At 38.0% G+C, this 20,014-nt stretch overlaps 1 protein-coding gene across 3 annotated transcripts in view; it reads left to right on the forward strand.

Moving 5' to 3' along the window:
• The window catches only part of syk.S (spleen tyrosine kinase S homeolog), a 50,870-nt gene that overhangs the window by 14,940 nt on the left and 15,916 nt on the right, over window positions 1-20,014 (forward strand). For all 3 annotated transcript variants that reach the window (XM_041574037.1, XM_041574036.1, NM_001090147.1), the window contains 4 exon segments: window positions 12,755-13,195; window positions 14,568-14,728; window positions 17,055-17,193; window positions 19,342-19,423. In XM_041574037.1, the coding sequence (XP_041429971.1) occupies window positions 12,794-13,195; window positions 14,568-14,728; window positions 17,055-17,193; window positions 19,342-19,423 (784 nt within the window). In that variant the 5' untranslated portion in view covers window positions 12,755-12,793.

A 20,014-nucleotide genomic window follows, 5' to 3' on the forward strand; every position in this document is an offset into this window, starting at 1 on the left:
TATTAGAATTCCACTCTGGTGTTTTGCATACACTGCAGCTGACGGGCATCTTGGCCTGCTAGTTCTATACATAATAGCTGGCTGGTCCACCACTGGTTTGCATGTATGGTGGCTGGCTCTCTGCCGGTGAATTGTGCATCATTGCTGGTTGGTACCAGTATTTGTAGGCTATAAGCTTCTGGCATGCCTGATTTTGGATTGTGACCCCAGCTGTTGGCTGGTTCAGTAGCCTATTGGATTCAGTAGCTTCTATGTATGGTCACAGGTTTGGTTCAGTTTTTTGCATAAACTGTAGCATTGTGCAGCTTGAGATGTAGTGGCCTCGGCTTTTGTGGGTGTTTTCTAGACCTGTAATTGGCTTGGGTCCCATTGCTTGCTTGTGTAGCAGTTGGCTGGGGCAACAGCATATCTTACTGGTAGATGGCTTAAGTCACATTGGTTGGTTCAGCAGCTTATCCTTGTGCTGTTGTATGCCCAGTTTAGATTGGTGGTTGGTGGAGCTACTGGGCTGTACCAGCATGGCTCTACAATGGTTACAATGATATGCTGATTTAGGATAACCCTGAGTTGGTGTTCATTTAGTTAAGTCTTCATTAGGTATTATTAGCATGGAGTTGGTGGATCTCTGGTGTGGAGTTGACTCCGGTCAGCACTGGTTTCAGCTGCTTCCATTGAGCTGCAGGACTAGGCTAATGTGGGCCAAGTCTTTTTAGGGCCACTTGCTATTGCTGAGGATTGTGTATTTCTCCAGCACTGGTGATAGATGCATCCAAGTTGTGTTTAGTTTCTGATCTGATTGATTTCCTGGTGGTTTCTAGGGTGTTTTAGTTCTGAGATGGCCATTGCCACATTCTGGATGTGTCCTAGGGCACCTTTTTGTTTTAACAGTTGCAGGATTTTTGTTCTTCCCCAGGTGGGGTTTTGTCATATAACCATATTGCAGGTATCCCTCTAGTCACTGAGGGAACCTTTTTAAGCAGAATATGATTATTCTTAATGTGCAATGTACTCTGTAATTTAGTGGTTGGTTTTGTAGCTCTTGTTGTCAATCGTTTACCATGTCCTAGGACATGTTGTTCTTGTGCCTTTTTATCTACCTTTTTCAGGAGATATACATTTTATCAGCTCCCCTGTTGGATGGATGTGATGCTGGCCTTTTTTTTTTTTTCTCAGGGCCTCATTAGCATCAGTTTGGTTTTTGCCTTATGTTGGTTATTCCCACCCCTAGTTTTCGGGGCATGGCTTGGTAGATCCCATGTGTAGTGACATGGAGGGACGTAGAAGAAATAGAGAATTTTACTTACCTACTTGACGTAAATTCCTTTTCTTCTAGTCCCGACATGTCAGTACAGGGTTTCCCATCCCTATTATTTATTTTGGTTATTGTACTGCTATGGCAAAAGTATAACTGTGGTGAGGAGGAAGTCATGTGGTCTTATAGGCCATGATTCATTTTGATTGGCTATGTTATAGGTCCTACCTCCAGTTATGGGAGGGGCAATGCCCATGTGTACTGACATGTCAGAACTAGAAGAAAAGGAATTTACGTCAAGTAGGTAAGTAAAATTCTATATTTTCTGCGGAGAGGTTTGTTTTGTAAGTAGTTGAAGCTTCTAAACCTGACTGTTTTGCCAACCTGACTGTCCCATCTCAGCCTGTCAGTTAAAGTTTCTAATGCTAACAGACTCTTGATGCACAAATATGGCAGCCCCCTCATACAGGAACATGGGACACCAAACAGGTAATGTAAAAACAGTGTTCAAATACTTTATGGCAAAGTTATAAGTAGCTTTTAAAGCCAATATTATGATAGTATGTAAAAAAAAAAGAGTTTCATTTCTGGTGTCAGTATCTCTTTAAGTATGATGTAGAGAGTGATTTTCCATGACAATTTGCAATTGGTTTTCATATTTTATTATCTGTTGGTTTTGAGTTATTCAGCTTTTTATTCAGCAGCTCTCCAGTTTGCAGTATCAACAACCTGGTTACTAGGGTCCAAATTACCCTAGCAACCATGCATTCATTTGAATGCACTGAAATCTGTTTTTCAAAACAGCGAATAGATTTTTTAATATTTAACAGGGCACGGGGCTAAACATGTTGTTAGATTCCCAGGTGCCCTCAGTCATGTGACTTGTGCTCTGATAAACTTCTAAACTTTGGTCACTCTTTACTGCTGCTCTGCAAGTTGGAGCAATATCACCCCCTCCCTTTCCCCACCAGCAGCCTAACAACAGAACAATCAAATAACAGCTCCCTGACACAAGAGAACAGCTCCCTGGTAGATATGAGAATATAACTCAATAGTAAGAATTCAAGTCCCATTGCGACTCCTCCTTACACCGAGTTGGAGAAATAAAAGCATATCTGAAAGCAGTTCCATTGTGAAGTGTGAGTTATTTCTGAAAGCACAGTATCAGGAACAATGACTGAGATGGCTCCCTACACACCAATATAACAGATAAAAAACTGTTGGTTCAGGAATAACATTTCATAGGGTAGAGTGAATTATTTGTAATGAAAAAAAAGGTAATTTAGTAATACAAACCACACCATAAAAATCATGACTGAATCCCTTTAAAGTAAAAGTTTCACTTATTCTCTTCCTGTTGAAAAATATTTTGATCTGAATGCAATTAAATCAGGCGTAACCAAACAGGTTAGCTTTACCTGTTAGAGCAAAGTCACTGTAATCTGCTACTAATCTTAAATGTATAATGTCACCATATAAGACTGTCTTTTTAAAAAATCCAGTGTGGACTTCTTAAAATTGCTGAGACACAGCATGTCATACAGTTTACAGTTATCTGGACTTGAAGGTGGTATAATTTTTTAATGCAAATTAACAGCTTTTTCTTTTAGATGTATTATTACAAAACCTGAGTACTAGTGCAAATTACAGAAAGTGCAGTCTTTTTGTGTCTTTTTGTGTGTTGTGTACTTTCCCCATCTACTTATATTCATCATCTTTCTCTATTATTTTCAGATTTTGCCCCTCCAGCTTTTCTCTTCCTTTAATCCCTTGCTTTGTGTCAGGTAAAATCTTCAATCCATATATAAAACAAAAGTGCAGACTAAGGGGCCTATTTACTAACATTCAAAGGTATTTTTTTATGAATTATTAAAAAGTTGTGTTTTTTTACATTTCTTTAAAACTCTAAAAATTTGAGATTTAAGTGTAAAAAACGCAAAAATTCACCAGGTAAAAGCTGTTGAGGTCCTATAAAAGTCAATTGGAGCTGCTCTGATCTTATCGGATAATTTTTAATAATTATTTTTTTAATTTGTATTCGGATCTTTTAAATAACTTTCATGGTATTTGCAATTTTAGAGAAATAGAGTTTAATCATGGTTTTTAAAATCTCTAAGATCAATTGCATTTGTGCAATTTAACATCAATGTAATAATGCATGCATTCATTAGAAACGTGCCTGAATTTTTAAATGATCTAGTAATCCTAAAGTAACCCCAAGGTGTGAAACATATTTAGAGTTTTTACCTGTCCAGGTTTTGCTGTTCATTTGTGCTATTCATCAGAAACATAGCATAGTTAAAGTAACTTACAATAATAGAACTAACATACAAATGGCATTGTAGAGGACAGTCAAAAGTGTGTGCAATGGTTTCAGCAGCACATGAAACTAAAAATACCAGAGAAAAGGAAATGACCATGAATGAGCCAATTTTAACTCCTACCATCTCTTTCTTCCACTAAGCACTGGGCTTAAAGGAACAGTTCAGTATAAACATAAAATGAGTAAAAGGCTGTGCAAAATAAAAAAAAAAATTCAATATACTTAGCCAAAATTGTAATTTATAAAGGCCAGGGTGAACAGACATTTAATGTGATAGCCAGAACCCTACCTTCCTTTACATCTGTCTTACCTGTCCTTTAAAGGAAAATTAAAGCTCAGTTAAAGAAGCAGTGCAGAAATATTGTACATTATATTTTGGGCTTCTATACTAGCCCAAGGGAGCCACATGTGCACATGCTATGTGCCGCTGTAAAAAGCTCATTAGTAAATATTTCAGATTATTGGGACATGGCAGAACAGAAATCGGAACAATTGGCATGAGAATTAATAATCAGCCCTGTAGCATCAGCTTATATTACAGGCCAACCTCATTTTCTGCTTGATGAGTTGCTGTGACCCCTAAACTTAGCTTCTCAATAGTCACTCAAAGCTCACTGAGCATGTGCGTGTCGCAGACACTCCTAACAAAATCCATGATGGGAAACTCCTAGGTTTGCCACCAATCCAGTTTTAGCATAAACAGCTCGTCTTTTTAAGGGCTGTTCAGATAAAATCCCTGAGATCACCATGTCAGAACTTCGCCACTGATGACACCACCCTGCCCCCAATATTTCACTGTCCCACCCCCTGCCCGGAGTTGAGCTCCATGAAAGGTGACAACCCTAGAAACTCCTGTGACAACTTTGAAGGCCTGAATCATTACTATTGTAGAGATCAGTGTCGGACTGGGCCAGTCTCAGTTCTTGCACAGAAGCTGGAAGTGGCTTCCAACTTCTCTCCCTGGCCCCCAGCGAACAAAAAAGAAGGTAGGTGCGGGGGCGGGATGTTGAGGCTCGGGGAGCAGGGCCAGAGGACGCTTTACATCTAGGGTGGGGGGCCTGGGGTGGTGGGCTCTGTGGCAGCAGCCCCGTTGGGCCAAGAGTCCCTTAGTTCTATGTTGGTAGAGATGCTGTACCTTTAGACTGGTTCAATAAGTTCAGTATATAAAATCTGGTCATTTTATGCCATATTCATTTTTAGTGTTTAGTTCTCCTTTAAATGGTCATTAAGAGAGTGAAAAGGCTAGGAGGGAAGTAGGAGCAGTGTTTGTGCCAAAATTTTGTAAAATTTGCATATGGTTCATTTAGGAATGCCAAAAAAGGCGTCTGCTTATTGAATCAACTTGTTTTCTAGGCTTATAATTCTGATGAATAACTGTAGCCCCCCCCCCAACCAGCCTTTGCTTTATTCTAACATATGAAAGATTCATGTTATAGCAGATGTTTGTCATTCATACACCTGGATGAACTTAAGAAAACTTCAGACTTCACAATAGGTTGTTATTCTCTTTATTCTTCTCTTTTATAATGATTAATTGCCACCCATCCTACTAAAGGATGTCTGTCTACTTACATCTCTTACATCTAGGGTTACTTACTTTCATACATTTCATTCAGAATTTCATAGGCCATGTAGTGCTGTGCTCTTCATTTCTATTCTCTAGGATAGCTCTTGGCCAATAAGGACTGCCAGGGTAGTGTGCAGCTGTGTGTGTTTGTGAAAACAGAAAGAGGAACAGGAATTACCCTTACTTATCTTTGAACAAAAGCGGCAATATTTTCTTTCAGAATCAGTTTTTCTTCTTCTGCTGCTGATTTCACTCTTAGGGGGTTATTTATCAAAGTCCAAATTTTTTTCATTATTTTCTGAAAAAAACTTTGACCTAATCCGCACGGGTTTTGTGGGCTAATTTATCATTACACTTTCACGAAAATTTTGTTTGCGGGAAAAAAATTTCGGAAAATCCAATTTTCAGGATTTTTTTGGATCTTTCATCCGATTTTTATGATTTTTTTTGGATTTTTTACTCGAAAACTCAGAATTTTGCCAGAAAACTCTGAAAACTTTGGGGTATTGCCAAAAACCAGCACACATAAAATCATTGAGACTTCTCCCCTTGACTTATATGCAACCTCGACAGGTCTGAGATGCCGGATTTTCAGATTTGGACTTCTCCATCCTCTGGGTTTAATAAATTCCGAAAAAATTGTGATTTTTGTAAAAGTCAGATTTTATAAAAAAAAAAATCACAAATTTTTCGTGATTTTTGCATTCAGAGTTTAGTCGATAACCCCCCTAGGCTTTATAATATCAAATTAGTGATAGAGAACACTTCTCTGCCTCCAATAATGCAGAAGGTAAACTCTTTCCTCACCTACCTAAACTGACTAATCTCAGTATCCTAACAGAGGGATGTGCCACTGGAACATTATTCACTGGCTACTCTCCCATTTACCTCCTTGATGAGCATAAAGAATGCCCAGGGGATTAAGCCAGGAACTGGGAACCACAGGGCCATGACAGGGCTAGGAATGAGGGAACCAGAAGAGAAGATTAAGGATTATTGAGTTGTAGTTCCTGGGTTGCTATTGGGATGGGTGGAGACACAAGGGATTAAAAGAGGAAGGAAGTGAATGGAGCATGCTCTTTTACCTTGAACAGTTCCCGTCTTCCCTCCCCAGAATAAAGGGGTAGCTGGGTAAGGGGGGAGTGGGAGTGTTAGCATAATGTTGCAGCGGATTGGACTCCCCTAAGGGTGAGCCGGTGAGAATGGTAACAAGTGTAGGGCTTAACAGGGGTTAGACCTGGGGCCAAAGTGATGAAAGGGGCACGGTGGAAGGGGCATGAATTGCGGAGGAAAGCTGTGCCTTGGAAGGACAGCAGGCGGCCCCTCACTTTTGGGTACAATTCTTTGCAGCCTTCAGCGGCTATCAGATGTTAAGTAAAGTAATAGTTAAATATTTGATAAATGTGATGGTATATTGCCCTACACTCAATGCTTTTGGTTTATGTTAGTCATTATTTATGTGATTTAATAAATAAGCTGCTGCCTTTCACCAATACATCACATGTGGTTGGTTTGTTATTTATGGAAAGCGAGGGTGTTGTTGGGAGGGGCCCATCAGATTAACACTGACCCTGTCAGGGATCTTAGTCTAGACTAACCTTACATGTGACTAAGAAGGCTTTAATAAAAGACCGCGCAACACAATACTTTCCTCATTATTGTATATCTCAGCTGTATGTAGAGCAGGGCCAAAATGGCTACTTCCACAAGAATAGCACTCCCTGCATCTGGCAAGAGCAGAGAACCACCCTAGGGCAAATTTATCATGGGTACGGGTACCCAAACAAAGACAGCTGCATACAACATGAGGGTCAGGGTGACCGCAGTGGAAGGCTGGTCGATACATCTGTGTGTAACGGCCCTAAGCCAGTGGAATTTAAAAATTGCAAAGAAAAAGACTTTAGTTATTGATAATATATTTATTCAGTAAAATAAATTGCACCTTACGTAAAAGTCCATTTGAGTAATATCTATCAACAAGAATATTTTGGCTTTCCAACATGACACTGGTCAGGCATAACTGCTGCATGCCAACTGACCTTTGCTACCTGGTACAATATTGTAATGTGTTTTAGGTTCTTTCCCATAATAATGCAATAACAGAATGAACAGTGAAGTGTGTGTGTGTGTGTATATATATATATATATATACATAGTGAAAATTATTGTTTAACTGTGATGACCATCATACTCAAAACTTTTTGGGAACTGTTATCTTTGTTTAAATAAGAGACTAATTTATAGATATTTTCTACTAGAAAGAAGCAGGGCTGTTTATGGAAAAAAAAGGAAAACAAAATGCTAGTAATCAGGCACACTGCATTTTTGTTCTACATGGAAGCTTTAATTGCCCTTTTTTGCTTCACCAATTATAGTGATACAATTTTCAGAACCTAACTAAGCTTGCCATGGTAGAGGAAGTAACCATTTAATCCACTGTTTCCTGAACATTGGTTAGTCTTACTGGTTAGTTACTGGTTAGACTGCACCCGAAAGAAGGGAGAAAATCAATGATGATTTTTTCAAGTTAAAGGGGGGGGGTTTACCTTTAATTTAACTTTTTGTATCTTACAGAATGACCAATTCCAAGCAACTTTTAAATTGGTCTTCATTATTTATTTGTTATAGTTTTTTTTAATTATTGCCTTTTCTTTCTAACTTTCAAATAGGGCGTTGCTACTTTTCATCTTCCAGTCTCATATTCAAATCAATGCATAATTGCTATGGTAATGTGGACCCTAGCAACCAGGTTGCTGAAATTGCACACTGGAAAGCTGCTGAATATACTCTCGACATCATATTAAAAGTTAACTTAAAGGTGAAAAACCCCTTTATTGTTTTGGTTGAAGTTTGTTTTTTGTTTGCATTCATTAAAATAGATAGCATTTTCTATCAAGTCATTTAATAACAGCATCAAACCCATCTGTAAATATGAACAACATTTTTAGATGAAAACAAAATGCATTACAAGAGCAAACAGGCACTGTCTGCAAGTTTTACTTCTGAAACTTGTGCAGTTTTTTATTTGTATATTGTCAGAGGAAGTGTGGTCATTTTTGTTAGTAGCATGTCTGTGGCTGGGTCAGTTTTGCTATGGACAGCAGTTTGCAACATCTAGGTTTAAATTAAGGGATTAAGATGATAACCTCCTCACCAGCATCCCCTTTATCAAGAATGAAAAATAAAGTTTGTTATACAAAGGTAAAGTTGTAGCATATGCTCCATAAACATATTAATTCCACCCTGTTAGTTATAAGTAAAACTGTCCCATTTTGCTAAAAAAATTCATGAACCAGAAAAAAGTGTAAAATGGGGAAAATGCCTCCAAAAATTTGCCAAATGCTGGAGTCAAAATAAGTGGAAAGGTAAAATTGCATTGCAATCGAGGCAGTTATTGTAGATCTGCAATAGCAAATATATAGTCATATACCTTGTTAGAAAAGTTCCTTCTCGCTATACTAGTCAGATAAGGGGAGGACTAGGAAGGCTTGATGTGGTTGATGGTTAATTGGTTGATGTGCAAAAAAATTAGAGATTATTATAGTGGTTTTTAATCAAGAAGGAAGGGAGTCCTAAGCTACTTATTCATTGTTTTGTGCAAGGGTTTAAAAATTTTGATTTGTAAAAGACAATAGGGTTCATTAACTATGGGCCAGTACTGTTTATGGAATTATTTTATTTCTACAACCAAATTAGACTTTGTATCACATCATGTTACTCATCAATATTGTTAAGGGCTCAAAGCCTGCTCTTTCAGACCAATTGCCAATTATTTCCATGGCAAGTAGTTTGAGTAAGTGAGAGAATGGGCAGAGACTCTCATTTTCTTACTCTACCCTATTCATTTTCAACAGTAGCTATGCATTTATCAAAATGCTATGTGTTTTTCCTTAATTATGAAAGCTTATTAAAGCTTACAGTATATATATTTGTTTGGCACAGTGTTGATTTCTAGCTGAATCTGTCCCTTTAGACAAGCTCAGCAACTCAAGGTAAAAAATGATACATTGATTGTATAAATATGCATATCTAAAACGCTACTAGTATATGTTTTTGCTATGGGTAACTTCAATTATCCAGACATTGACTGGGGTAATGGAGTTGCTAAGACAGAAAAAGCTAGTAGGTTTGTAAATATGCTGAATGACAACTTTTTATTCCAGCTCGTTCAAGAACCTATTAGGAATAACTCTCTTTTGGACCTTGTAATAACTAATAATACTGAACTCATCTCTAGCATTTGTGTGGGTGAGCATTTAGGGAATAGTGATTATAACATTTGAGATTCTGTTGAAGAGGCAATCCTATAATGGAGTAACTAAAACACTTTATTTCAGACTTGCAAACTTTGACAGTATAAGGGCTTCTCTGCAACATATTGAGTGGGAAATGCTTTTCACAGGGTTAAACACAGACCAAAAATGGGAAGTCTTTAAAATGCTGCTTAGTAAATATACTTGTCAGTATATTCCACTTGTGTTGGTGTTGAGGTGGGTAAGAAAACACATGTTTTTATTGCATTCAAGTTAGCTGGGACAGGCAAATCATTTATAAGGCACAAGGAGGCCAATAAATCATGCAAAAAAAGCTAAAGGCTAAGGCAAGCTAAATTTGATATGGAAAAGGATATTGCAGTAAGCAGTAAAAAGAATCCACAATTATTTTTTAAATATGTTAATAGTAAAAAAATAAGCAGGAAGGGGAGGGGGGTCAGCTGGTTGATGAGAACAAAAAAAACCCCGCAGATTCTGAAGTCATATTTTCCATATTAATAGACCCAATTCTAGTAATATAACTAATGATGCATGTCACACATGAGGAAATTCAAAAGAGACTAGAACATGTTAAGATAAACAAAGGTCCAGGGCCAGATGGTATTCATCCCAGGGTACTTAGCGAGCTTAGCTCTGTGATTGCCAAACCTCTTTAATTAATTTTTAAGGATTCAATGAGGTCTGGCATAGTGCTGAGAGACTGGCCATTGTGGTGCCGCTATTCAAAAAGGGATCCCATTCTCAGCCTCAAAACTATAGGCCAGTTAGTCTAATGTTGGTGGTAGGAAAGTTTTTCAAAGGGTTAATAAAGGATAAGGTACTGGACTTCATAGCAGATCATAATACTATGAGTTTGTGCCAGCATGGTTTTATGTGTAATAGATTTTAGCAGACTAACTTAATTTCTTTTTATGAGAAGGTAAGTAGAGACCTCGATTCTGGGATGGCAGTGGATGTTATTTACTTAGACTTTGTTAAAGCATTTGATACAGTGCCACACAAAAGGTTACTTGTTAAATTAAGGAATGTTGGCCTGGAACATAGTGTTTGTACCTGGTTAGAGAATTGGCTAAAAGATAGACTACAAAGAGTGGTGGTAAATGGAACATTTTCTAATTGGACCAGTGTTGTTAGTGGAGTCCGGCAGGGCTCTATACTAGGTCCCTTGCTTTTCAACTTGTTTATTAATGACCTGGAGGTGGGCATTGAAAGTACTGTTTCTATTATTGCTGAACTATAGGTTCCATGCAGGAAGCTGCCACTTCGCAGAGTGGTTTCTCTAAGTTAGGAAACTGGGCAAAAATGAGGTTCAATGTTGATAAATGCAAGGTTATGCAAAAATAATATAAATGCAAGTTATACACTAAATGGCAGTGTGTTGGAAGTTTCCTTAAATGAGAAGGATCTAGGGGGTTTTTGTCGATAACACGTTGTCTAATTCTGGGCAGTGTTATTCTGTGGCTACTAAAGCAAATAAAGTTCTGTCTTGCATAAAAAAGGGCATTAACTCAAGGGATGAAAACATAAATATGCCTCTTTATAGGTCCCTGGTAAGTCCTCATCTGAAGTATGCAGTGCAGTTTTGGACTGGAGAGAATGCATAGATGTGCAACTAAACTGGTTAGAGGGATGGAAGGCATTAATTATGTCAAGGTTGGTGGTTGTTTTCTCTGGATAAAAAAGGCAGTTGCGAGGGGATGTGATTTCACTTAACAAGTACATTAAAGGACATAAAGAGGATCACAGCACCAGAGGCCCCTTTAGAATAGAAGAAAATAACTTTCATTTGAAGCAACATAGGGGGGTTCTTTACAGTGAGGTCAGTAAAGTTGTGGAATGCACTGCCGGGTGATGTTGTGATGGCTGATTCAGTTAATGCCTTTAATAATGGCTTGGATGATTTCTTGGACAGACATAATATCAAAGGCTATTGTGATACTAAACTCTATAGTTAGTATAAATATGGGTATATAGAATTTAATTAAAAGTAGGGAGGGGTGTGTGTATGGATGCTGGGTTTTCATATGGAGGGGTTGAACTTGATGGACTTTGTCATTTTTCAAACCGATTTAACTAAGTAACTATGTAATTATGCCGCATTGTACAGTGGAACAATACAGAAAATAGAGTTGCTATAATGCCCTACACATGAACCCACTGTATAGTTTATGTTCCATATATTAGAAAATGTATGGGGGAACCAGGTTACCCAAAAAAACTTTTTCCACTAAAAATATGATGTAAGTAACAGAAGATTAAGGAAGATCTATTCACTCTAATGCACTTCGTCTGGTCTTAGCTGGCAAAGGCAAGTCTAGCGAAAGAGGTAACGTTCGGTAAAATCCACATCTTAGTGAATTTGCAGAGTAATTGTCCATTCACCAGAGCGAAGATTTGCCTGCCAATAGAGTGTGAATGACAACAAGCGTTTGTCTCTTTCACTAGCAAAGTTACGCCTGTGCCCATTAGTAGATCGCGAAGTGCCTGAAAGCAGTAATGATGGTGAATCATCACCAGCGTTACTCACTTCGCCCTTTAGTAAATCTGCCCCAATGTGCTTGTACGGGGAAAATGCAGATAGCAACTAACTGAGCCTCTTTTCTGTGGACACATCAATGATTTTTTAAAATAGTGCCAGAATCAATTTAAAATCCCAATTAATCTTTCTAACAGCAATGCCTTTGACAGTTTATTGCTAGCATCTGTTGACTAAAATTTTTAAACTAGACTAATTGTTCCTACTTGTCTACTGTTCAGTATACAGTATTTTTACTATTTTTCTGTAACAAGAGACAGGGAGAGACTCCAGCTAGTATCATATTCCAACCTTTGGCCTTGTCTTAATCCTTGGCTACAAAATCTTATTCCTGTTGCTTTAGACAAAGATTCCTCTGTCAAAACAAACACTGCATTTCTTTCCTTCTATTGTGTACACATGGACTTCTGTATCAGACTTCCTGTTTTCAGCATAAACCTCCAGGACAGGGCTTGAGCATGCTCAGTTTGCTCCTCCCCCCTCCCTCCTCCCATCCCTGCTGTAATCTGAGCTCAGAGCTGTAAGTGAGCAGGGAGAGACTCAGGCAGGAAGAGATGTCACACCAAGCTTATATGGCAGCTTCTATCCTAAACAAACAGAGACAGTGTCTAGAGCTGTTTACTCAGGTATGGTAAAGCATTCTGCAGAATAAATATAACGTTCTAGCTTGCACTATTGTGGCTAATCTGTTGGCAATAAACTGTCTTGGAGCTTTCCTTCTCCTTTAAGAAGCGAGCCATTACAGAAAAAATATACAGATAGTCTGAGTCTGATGAATTCTATTTTTATTCTTTTGACACAGGCAGAAGAGAAGAGAAGAAGTGTTTTGCCCTTCTTAAACATGGCGGATGTTGCCCAGAATCTGCCATATTTTTTTGGCAATATTACCCGTGAAGAATCTGAAGATTACTTGAGGCAAGCTGGTGCAACTGATGGCCTGTATTTGTTGCGGCAAAGTCGGAGCTACCTTGGTGGTTATGCTCTGTCAGTTGCACATGGCAGACATTTTTACCATTATACTATTGAAAGAGAGTTGAATGGAACTTATGCCATTTCAGGTGGCATATCTCATAGCAGTCCTGCTGAACTGTGTCATTATCACACATTAGAGAGCAGTGGACTTGTCTGCTTGCTCAAGAAACCATGTAATCGGCAACCTGGTGTTCAACCAAAAACTGGACCATTTGAAGATCTTAAGGAACATCTCATTAGAGAATATGTACATCAAACGTGGAATTTACAGGTAATGGAACTCTAATTTGAATCTGAAGAACCTGAACTCTACAGTGACATACCTTATATGTATTATTTGTGTCCCTACCTTCCCATCCATATCCTGTCCCAGAGTCTGGTAGTAAAAGTGTGAATAAGTGAATGGGGGGTCATTAGTGACTCCCTAACCAATTTAGATGTGTGTAACGAGGAAAAATAGCCACAAGAATACATGTTAAATGGTCTCAGAAAATGGGTTAGTAAAAAAATTCAAACTGTGCCAAAGGAATGGACGGCACTCCACTTGAAGAGGGAAAAAGTATTTATTGCAAGCACATGCAGGGATCAAAAGGCCCTACGCGTTTCGGGATACAATCCCTTAATCATAGGCATAGGATTGTATCCCGAAACGCGTAGGGCCGTTTTATCCCTGCATGTGCTTGCAATAAATACTTTTTCCCTCTTCAAGTGGAGTGCCGCCCATTCCTTTGGCACAGTTTGAGTAAAAGCGGTGGGGACGCTTCGGACAGAGCACCCCTGAGGAGGGGTTGGAGCTGCCATAGGAGGGGGAGGCTGAGTGGTCTCCTAGGAGTAGTAAAAAAATTCACCTCTTCCCTTCTTTGTATGACTACAGTAACGGAAGAATCGGCTGAGCTATGACCCCTCATCGCCTACTTGGCCAGTGAGGGGGTCACAGTTGGGAATCTGACTCTCTACCTTATTCATTAGAATCTATATAATGTCCTAGTAATCAGTGCCTATAGTATGGACATAGACCTTCAAGAAAACAATTTCCCTTGATCCACAGTTATGTGTAAAGCCCTTCATTTTCTTTTTTGAAAATCAAATAAAACAGTAAATTGTCCATAACCACTGTGGGGAAATAAAGAATAAGCCAGTTCAACTGTATTGGTGTCAGCAGTGTTGCTGAATGTGCAACACTGTGCTAACATGATAAATACATTTAAGCTCATGTGACTGAATGATCCCACTAATCACAGAAGAGGGCCTCTGTGATTAGCTGTAATTCTGACCTCTGCTCCAAACCATAGTATCAAACTAACCAATTTTATGCTATATTGTTCCAAGCAGATCTAAGGAACCCATGCACTGTATTCATTATCATGGGAGAACAGAACTGCAGTGTTTAATTTTAAACTATTGATAAGGCCTTAAACAATTAGTAATGCACTTTTGCAGCTGTACAGCTGCATATTTCATATCTAACATTCATTTATAATGATATCCCTTGGTCTCTAATGTGTAAGAAGCAGAGTGGTGTTGCGCATAGACTACAAAAAGTATGCAATTATTATTTTCATAAGCAAAAGATATTGCATTAAGGCCCTTTAATGCACCATTACTGCACTCCATCAGCAATATTTTTTTTCCTGCTTATTAAGGCTGAAGCTCTGGAACAAGCTATTATCAGCCAAAAACCTCAGCTAGAGAAGCTAATTGCCACAACTGCCCATGAAAAAATGCCATGGTTCCATGGAAGGATTTCTCGTGAAGATTCTGAGCAGCTCCTTATCAGTGGAGTAAAACCAAATGGATCTTTTCTGTGAGTAAACTCTGAAACATTAATTAAGGCACATGCCTGTATAACAATGTATTTAAAACGCTGATTACTTTAATTAGCACGTATGTATTTAAATTGTCCCCTGTATAGATTATCTGATTAGATTGCTGTTTCTTATGTTAAAAAATTTCACCACTCAGCAATCATTGTACTTATACGAACTGCTGTGCTAGTCAACTCTGCATGTAGCTAATGAATTTCTACGTTCTGAGCATAAACTATTGTGCAATCTGGTCAGCAGTTTGCCAAGGCACTTGCTGTATATTGACGTATCCCTATTTTTGGAGTGCTGCATGAGATTGCATGCCTTAGTATCTAATTTACTGTGGTGTATGCTAAAATACCGTACTCTATGAAAATGAGGTTATTTTTTTAACCACATCCTCTAATTGTACTAGCTCCCTTGCAGTAAAACCTTATTATATGAAAAACCTTATTAACAGAATAAGGTCCCTTTTCTGATCCACAGTGTGCCTGACTGTTACTGGACTGACTCCTAAGTCAGTTATGGTTTTCAAAGTCGGATGCACAGCATTGACCAGGTAGCAACATTTTTTAGGCAACAATATCTGGGCTGCTTGTCCAAAAGGCCCCTCTCAGCCTCACAACGATATCTGGGTTTACAAAAGCACTACTGTGTTGGTGAGGAAGAGGAGCAGACCATTTAGTTGTATGGGGTATGTTAGAGTGTTAAGAGAGACTCTTATGTCTCTTTAGTAAGGGAGTCATGTGCCACACCTGTAACTGTTTGTGCATGTATGTATATGTCAGACAATGTTTTTTTACAGAAAATAGGCCCTGTAGGGGTAATGGCACACAGAGAGATCTCTATTATTACCCACTTCTACACTATTAAGATCACAGGCTTCCCAGCGGTAGCATAGGTGCTTATCAGCTAACATGCATTGCTGCTGCTTTATACAAAAACATCATTTGGAGCGCATATACAAACCTTAATTTCTGAATGATTACAACCCTTTCACCTTTAAATAGGGACGTACATCTTGATATCCATTGCACATCCCAGTTTTCACTCATTTATGTTTGGTAAATTCTTTTATGGCGCACATAAAAACGAAGTTTTAGAGTTTACAGAAATCGAAGGCTCTCGTTCTCACAATAGGCTTGTGGTTTTTTACTTTAAGAGAGCTCAGCATCTCACTTCCTGCACTGACCAGTGGTTAGACAAAATACAAGCTCAGATGCAAACATGGGTAAAAAATATTACAGTGAGTACTCTTGCTGCGGTTTTTCACAAATGAAAATGATAACTAGGGCACTGAAGAAATAGAAGTAGAACAACATAAATGATTAGCATCTAATCTGCTTCTGGTTGCTTTTCATGGCTTCTGATTTCTCATCTTGCACCATGGTTTTTTTCATAGCTTTCAGCCCCAAACCTCAGATTTTATGATGCTGAAGAATATTCTATTTTTTCTTTACTTCGTATTATACATATCTGTATACATGTGGCATTATTTGTATAGTTTGATCTGTTATACCTTAACACTCCTGGGTGTAGACTATAGAATTATCCCCTGGCCTAGCAGATTATTACAATAAGTATAAATAGAGCAAACATCAAATAAGTGTTGCAAAGAGTATTTTGTTCTCATGCAGTTCACATGAATAAGAAGAGTACTAACAATACTGGGCACAGCACTTATATAGTTGGAAAAGACTTAATGGATTATGTATACACTATATCGCCATGCATTTCAATGGCATTCAGACACAAAAAATGTAAGCAGGGAGACTTGGCTGCCTCAAGGCAGCACATGGTCCTAAATCACCATTGGAAAACCCAAAACAAATGCCAAGTGGGTCATTTCTTTAAATAACCATAGTTGGTTTATTTAAAATTCACACTGTGTTTGGAATCGTATATGTATAAATATATGTGTGTGTATTTACTTTGTGTTAATATAAAGGTATGGGATCTATTATCCAGAAACCCGTTATCCAGAAAACTGCGAATTGTAAGAAGGCCATATCCCATAGTCTCCAGTTTAATTAAATAATTCAGTTTTTAAAAAATGATTTCCTTTTTCTCTGTAAATATAAAACAGTACCTTGTAATTGTTCCTAACTAAGATATAATGTGTCCTTATTAGAGGCAAAACAATCTTATTGAGTTTAATGAATATTTTTTTATTAGACTCAAGGTATGAGGATCCAAATTACAGAAAGATCCGGTCCTGAGCATTCTGTATAACAGGTCCCATACCTGTACTTTACTACAGCCATGTACAGTACGACTGCATATTCTTGCTGCGCAATGACAGATTTTTTTTTTTTACTCATTTAGAATAAGAGAACGAGATAATAATGGATCATATGCTCTATGTTTGCTACACGACAGAAAGATTTCTCATTACCGTATTGACCGAGACAAAACTGGAAAGTTATCAATACCAGATGGGAAAAAATTTGATACTCTCTGGCAGGTGAAAGAAATGGTTATTAACTAACAGGTTGCCTGCGGGCTGAACTGTATTTACCCTTGGGAATCAGGCAGTGTGTGGAAACTTTAAAGGGGGTTTTCACCTTCCAAACACTTTTTTCAGTTCAGTGGTTTTCAGCTGTTCACCAGAAATAAAGACCGTTGCTTTCCATTTTTTATATTTGAAAATTTTCACAGATTTACATTTTTTTGTCTCTGCTGTTTCAGTCTGGCAGCTCAGTAATCCAGATGCAGAATCTGAATTGTTACAATTTGCTACATTAGTTGATAGTAACAAGAAAATCTAGTGTGGGGAAAAAAAGATAAGGGAGGCTACTCCAGGGTTTATGTATCCCAACAGATTCTCCAGACTGTGAGAAAAGGATGGGAGCATGAACTCTGGACTGTCAGTTCTAGATGGGGCTGATCTCTCTATCATCCAAGGAGAACAGTGTATCTAGTAGTGGTGGGGAGGAGAGCAGAGTCAGGCCTAAGCAGATTGTAGTTGTAGGGGATTGAATTATTAGGAAAGTGGATAGAGTAATCTGTTGTCCAGATCGCTACAACCGAACAGTTTGTTGTCTTCCTGGTGCCAGGGTTCAACATGTGGTTGATTGGCTAGACAAATTATTGGGTGGGGCTGGGCATGACACAGCTTTCTTAGTACATATTGATACTAACAACAAAATTAATGGTGGATGGAAGACCTTAAAGAGTGAGTTCAGGGATCTAGTCTTTGATTCAGGGAAGGTCTTCCAATGCCATTTTTTGTGCAAGTTAGTGGGAGCTTAGGGAGCTCATGTCTTGGTGTAGGAAGGAAGGGGTTGGGTTCCTAGAGCACATGGATGGCATAGTGGCTGTGCCAGTGCAAAATTCTGGTGGGGACACAAACATAATGCAGATGGGGAGGATGAATGTTGTGTTAGAAAATGTGTTCAATCTCTGTGTAGAATGGATGAAACGTACTTTTCTAAGCCAACATATAAAATGTTACAGCAGTAGAACTTTTATTACTATAGTACATAGCAGGTCAGAGCAATATTTTTAAACATTGATTTCAGAATTTCTAAGGATGTTTGAACACCCAGACAGAATAAAAGAAAGCCTGTTTGTTGCAGTCTGGCGAAGGTTTACTAGTAAAACAGATTCACACTTTCCAAATACTTTTTATATTATACTGTTTGTTTATCATGTTTTAGGAAGTAGTTTTGTCATTCTACCCTGGAGCGCCTTCTAGTGGACATCTTTAGATATGAAATTAGCCACGTTCGTCAAAAACAAATCCAAATTTAGTTTTATTTAGTTTTTAATACTGATTGTTTTATTCTCACCATTATAAATAATTTTTCAGTTATGTACACGTTTATCCCTTTTTAATATTATCTTTTCTATTCTGCCACTCTCTAATCTTTAATTTAAAATGTCTTAAATGTCATATTTCACACTTCACGCATGGGATCCATTATCCAGAAACCCAGTATACAGGAAGCTCTGAATGACAGAAAGACTGTCTCCCATAGTCTCCAAATATTTCAGATTTTTAAAAATGATTTCCTTTGATCTGTAATAATATAACAGTACCTTGTAATCCTTATTGGAAACAAAACCATCTTATTGGGATTATTTAATGTTTACATGATTTTCTAGTAGACTTAAATTATGAAAATCTAAATTACAGAAATATCCATTATTTGGAAAACCCAGAGCTCCTGACAACCCCAGGTCCAATGCCTGTACTATATAATATGTTTTGTCATATTAATCTAACAGTCGCCCCATTATGACATTTAGTAAATATACAGGATATTGACACATATTTTGGACAGAGATATTCAAGCTAAATTTTCTTTGTGAATATGGTCTATTATTTGTTTGCTGGGATTACAGAGTTGGTATTGATTAATGCACATTCCCTTGCCCTTTATTTATTAGAAATTAATTTTCAAAGTCAAAGCAGCACAGGTTTCTCAAGAAGCTATGTACTTGCAGATTTGAGGGATAATTGCCTTAAGAAGGTGGAAAGAAAAACTAAATATGTTTTTAAAGATTGACTCTTAACATAAATACAGTTCTTTATTAGGGTTTACTTGACCTTTAAGCACAATAGTTTACTTAATTCAGTAACAATTGCTTTCCCATGTTTCCATTGCAGCTGGTTGAACATTATTCATACAAACCTGATGGACTTCTGAGGGTCCTGACAGAGCCATGTCCCCGAGCAACTGGATGCAAAGGTTAGAACTTTCTAATATACTTTGGTTATTTAATAAGAAAACACTAAGTTTGCCCAGGAGCAGTAACCCATAGCAACCAAAAGCAAGCATCTACCTACTGTCCATGCAAGATTGAGACTTAAGGCATTATTGTACTGTGCAAAGAAAAATGTAATTATTCAATGGATGGGACCCACCCCCCAATGAGAGTCTTGGATAAGTTTAGTTTACGCTGTAATATCCCTGATTAAGCTCACACACAGCCAGAGGCACCCCCGCAAATTCGATAAAGTATGGAGCCCACGGTGGGAGTTGGGCACTGGGATTCAACCAAGGATGGACGTGACAAGAGAATGAGGATGCCCCTTGCAAATAAAGGCTTTGAGAGTTAAAACCTGGACGCAATGTAAAGTAAATACAGTGACACACATATGTAATAGTAACGTTTGTTTTCTTTTTAATGTTTATTGAGTATAAAACAAATAATTACCTTTGAAAAAAAAAGCAAGCATCTTACTCGTTGCTATGGGTTACTGCTCCTGGGCAAACTTAGTGTCTTTTATTACATATCGTCACACAGTCTATGAGGAAATATATTTCACACACATATAT

The sequence above is a fragment of the Xenopus laevis genome, chromosome 1S (genome assembly GCF_017654675.1).
Source record: "Xenopus laevis strain J_2021 chromosome 1S, Xenopus_laevis_v10.1, whole genome shotgun sequence".
Classification (NCBI taxonomy): Eukaryota; Metazoa; Chordata; class Amphibia; order Anura; family Pipidae; genus Xenopus; species Xenopus laevis.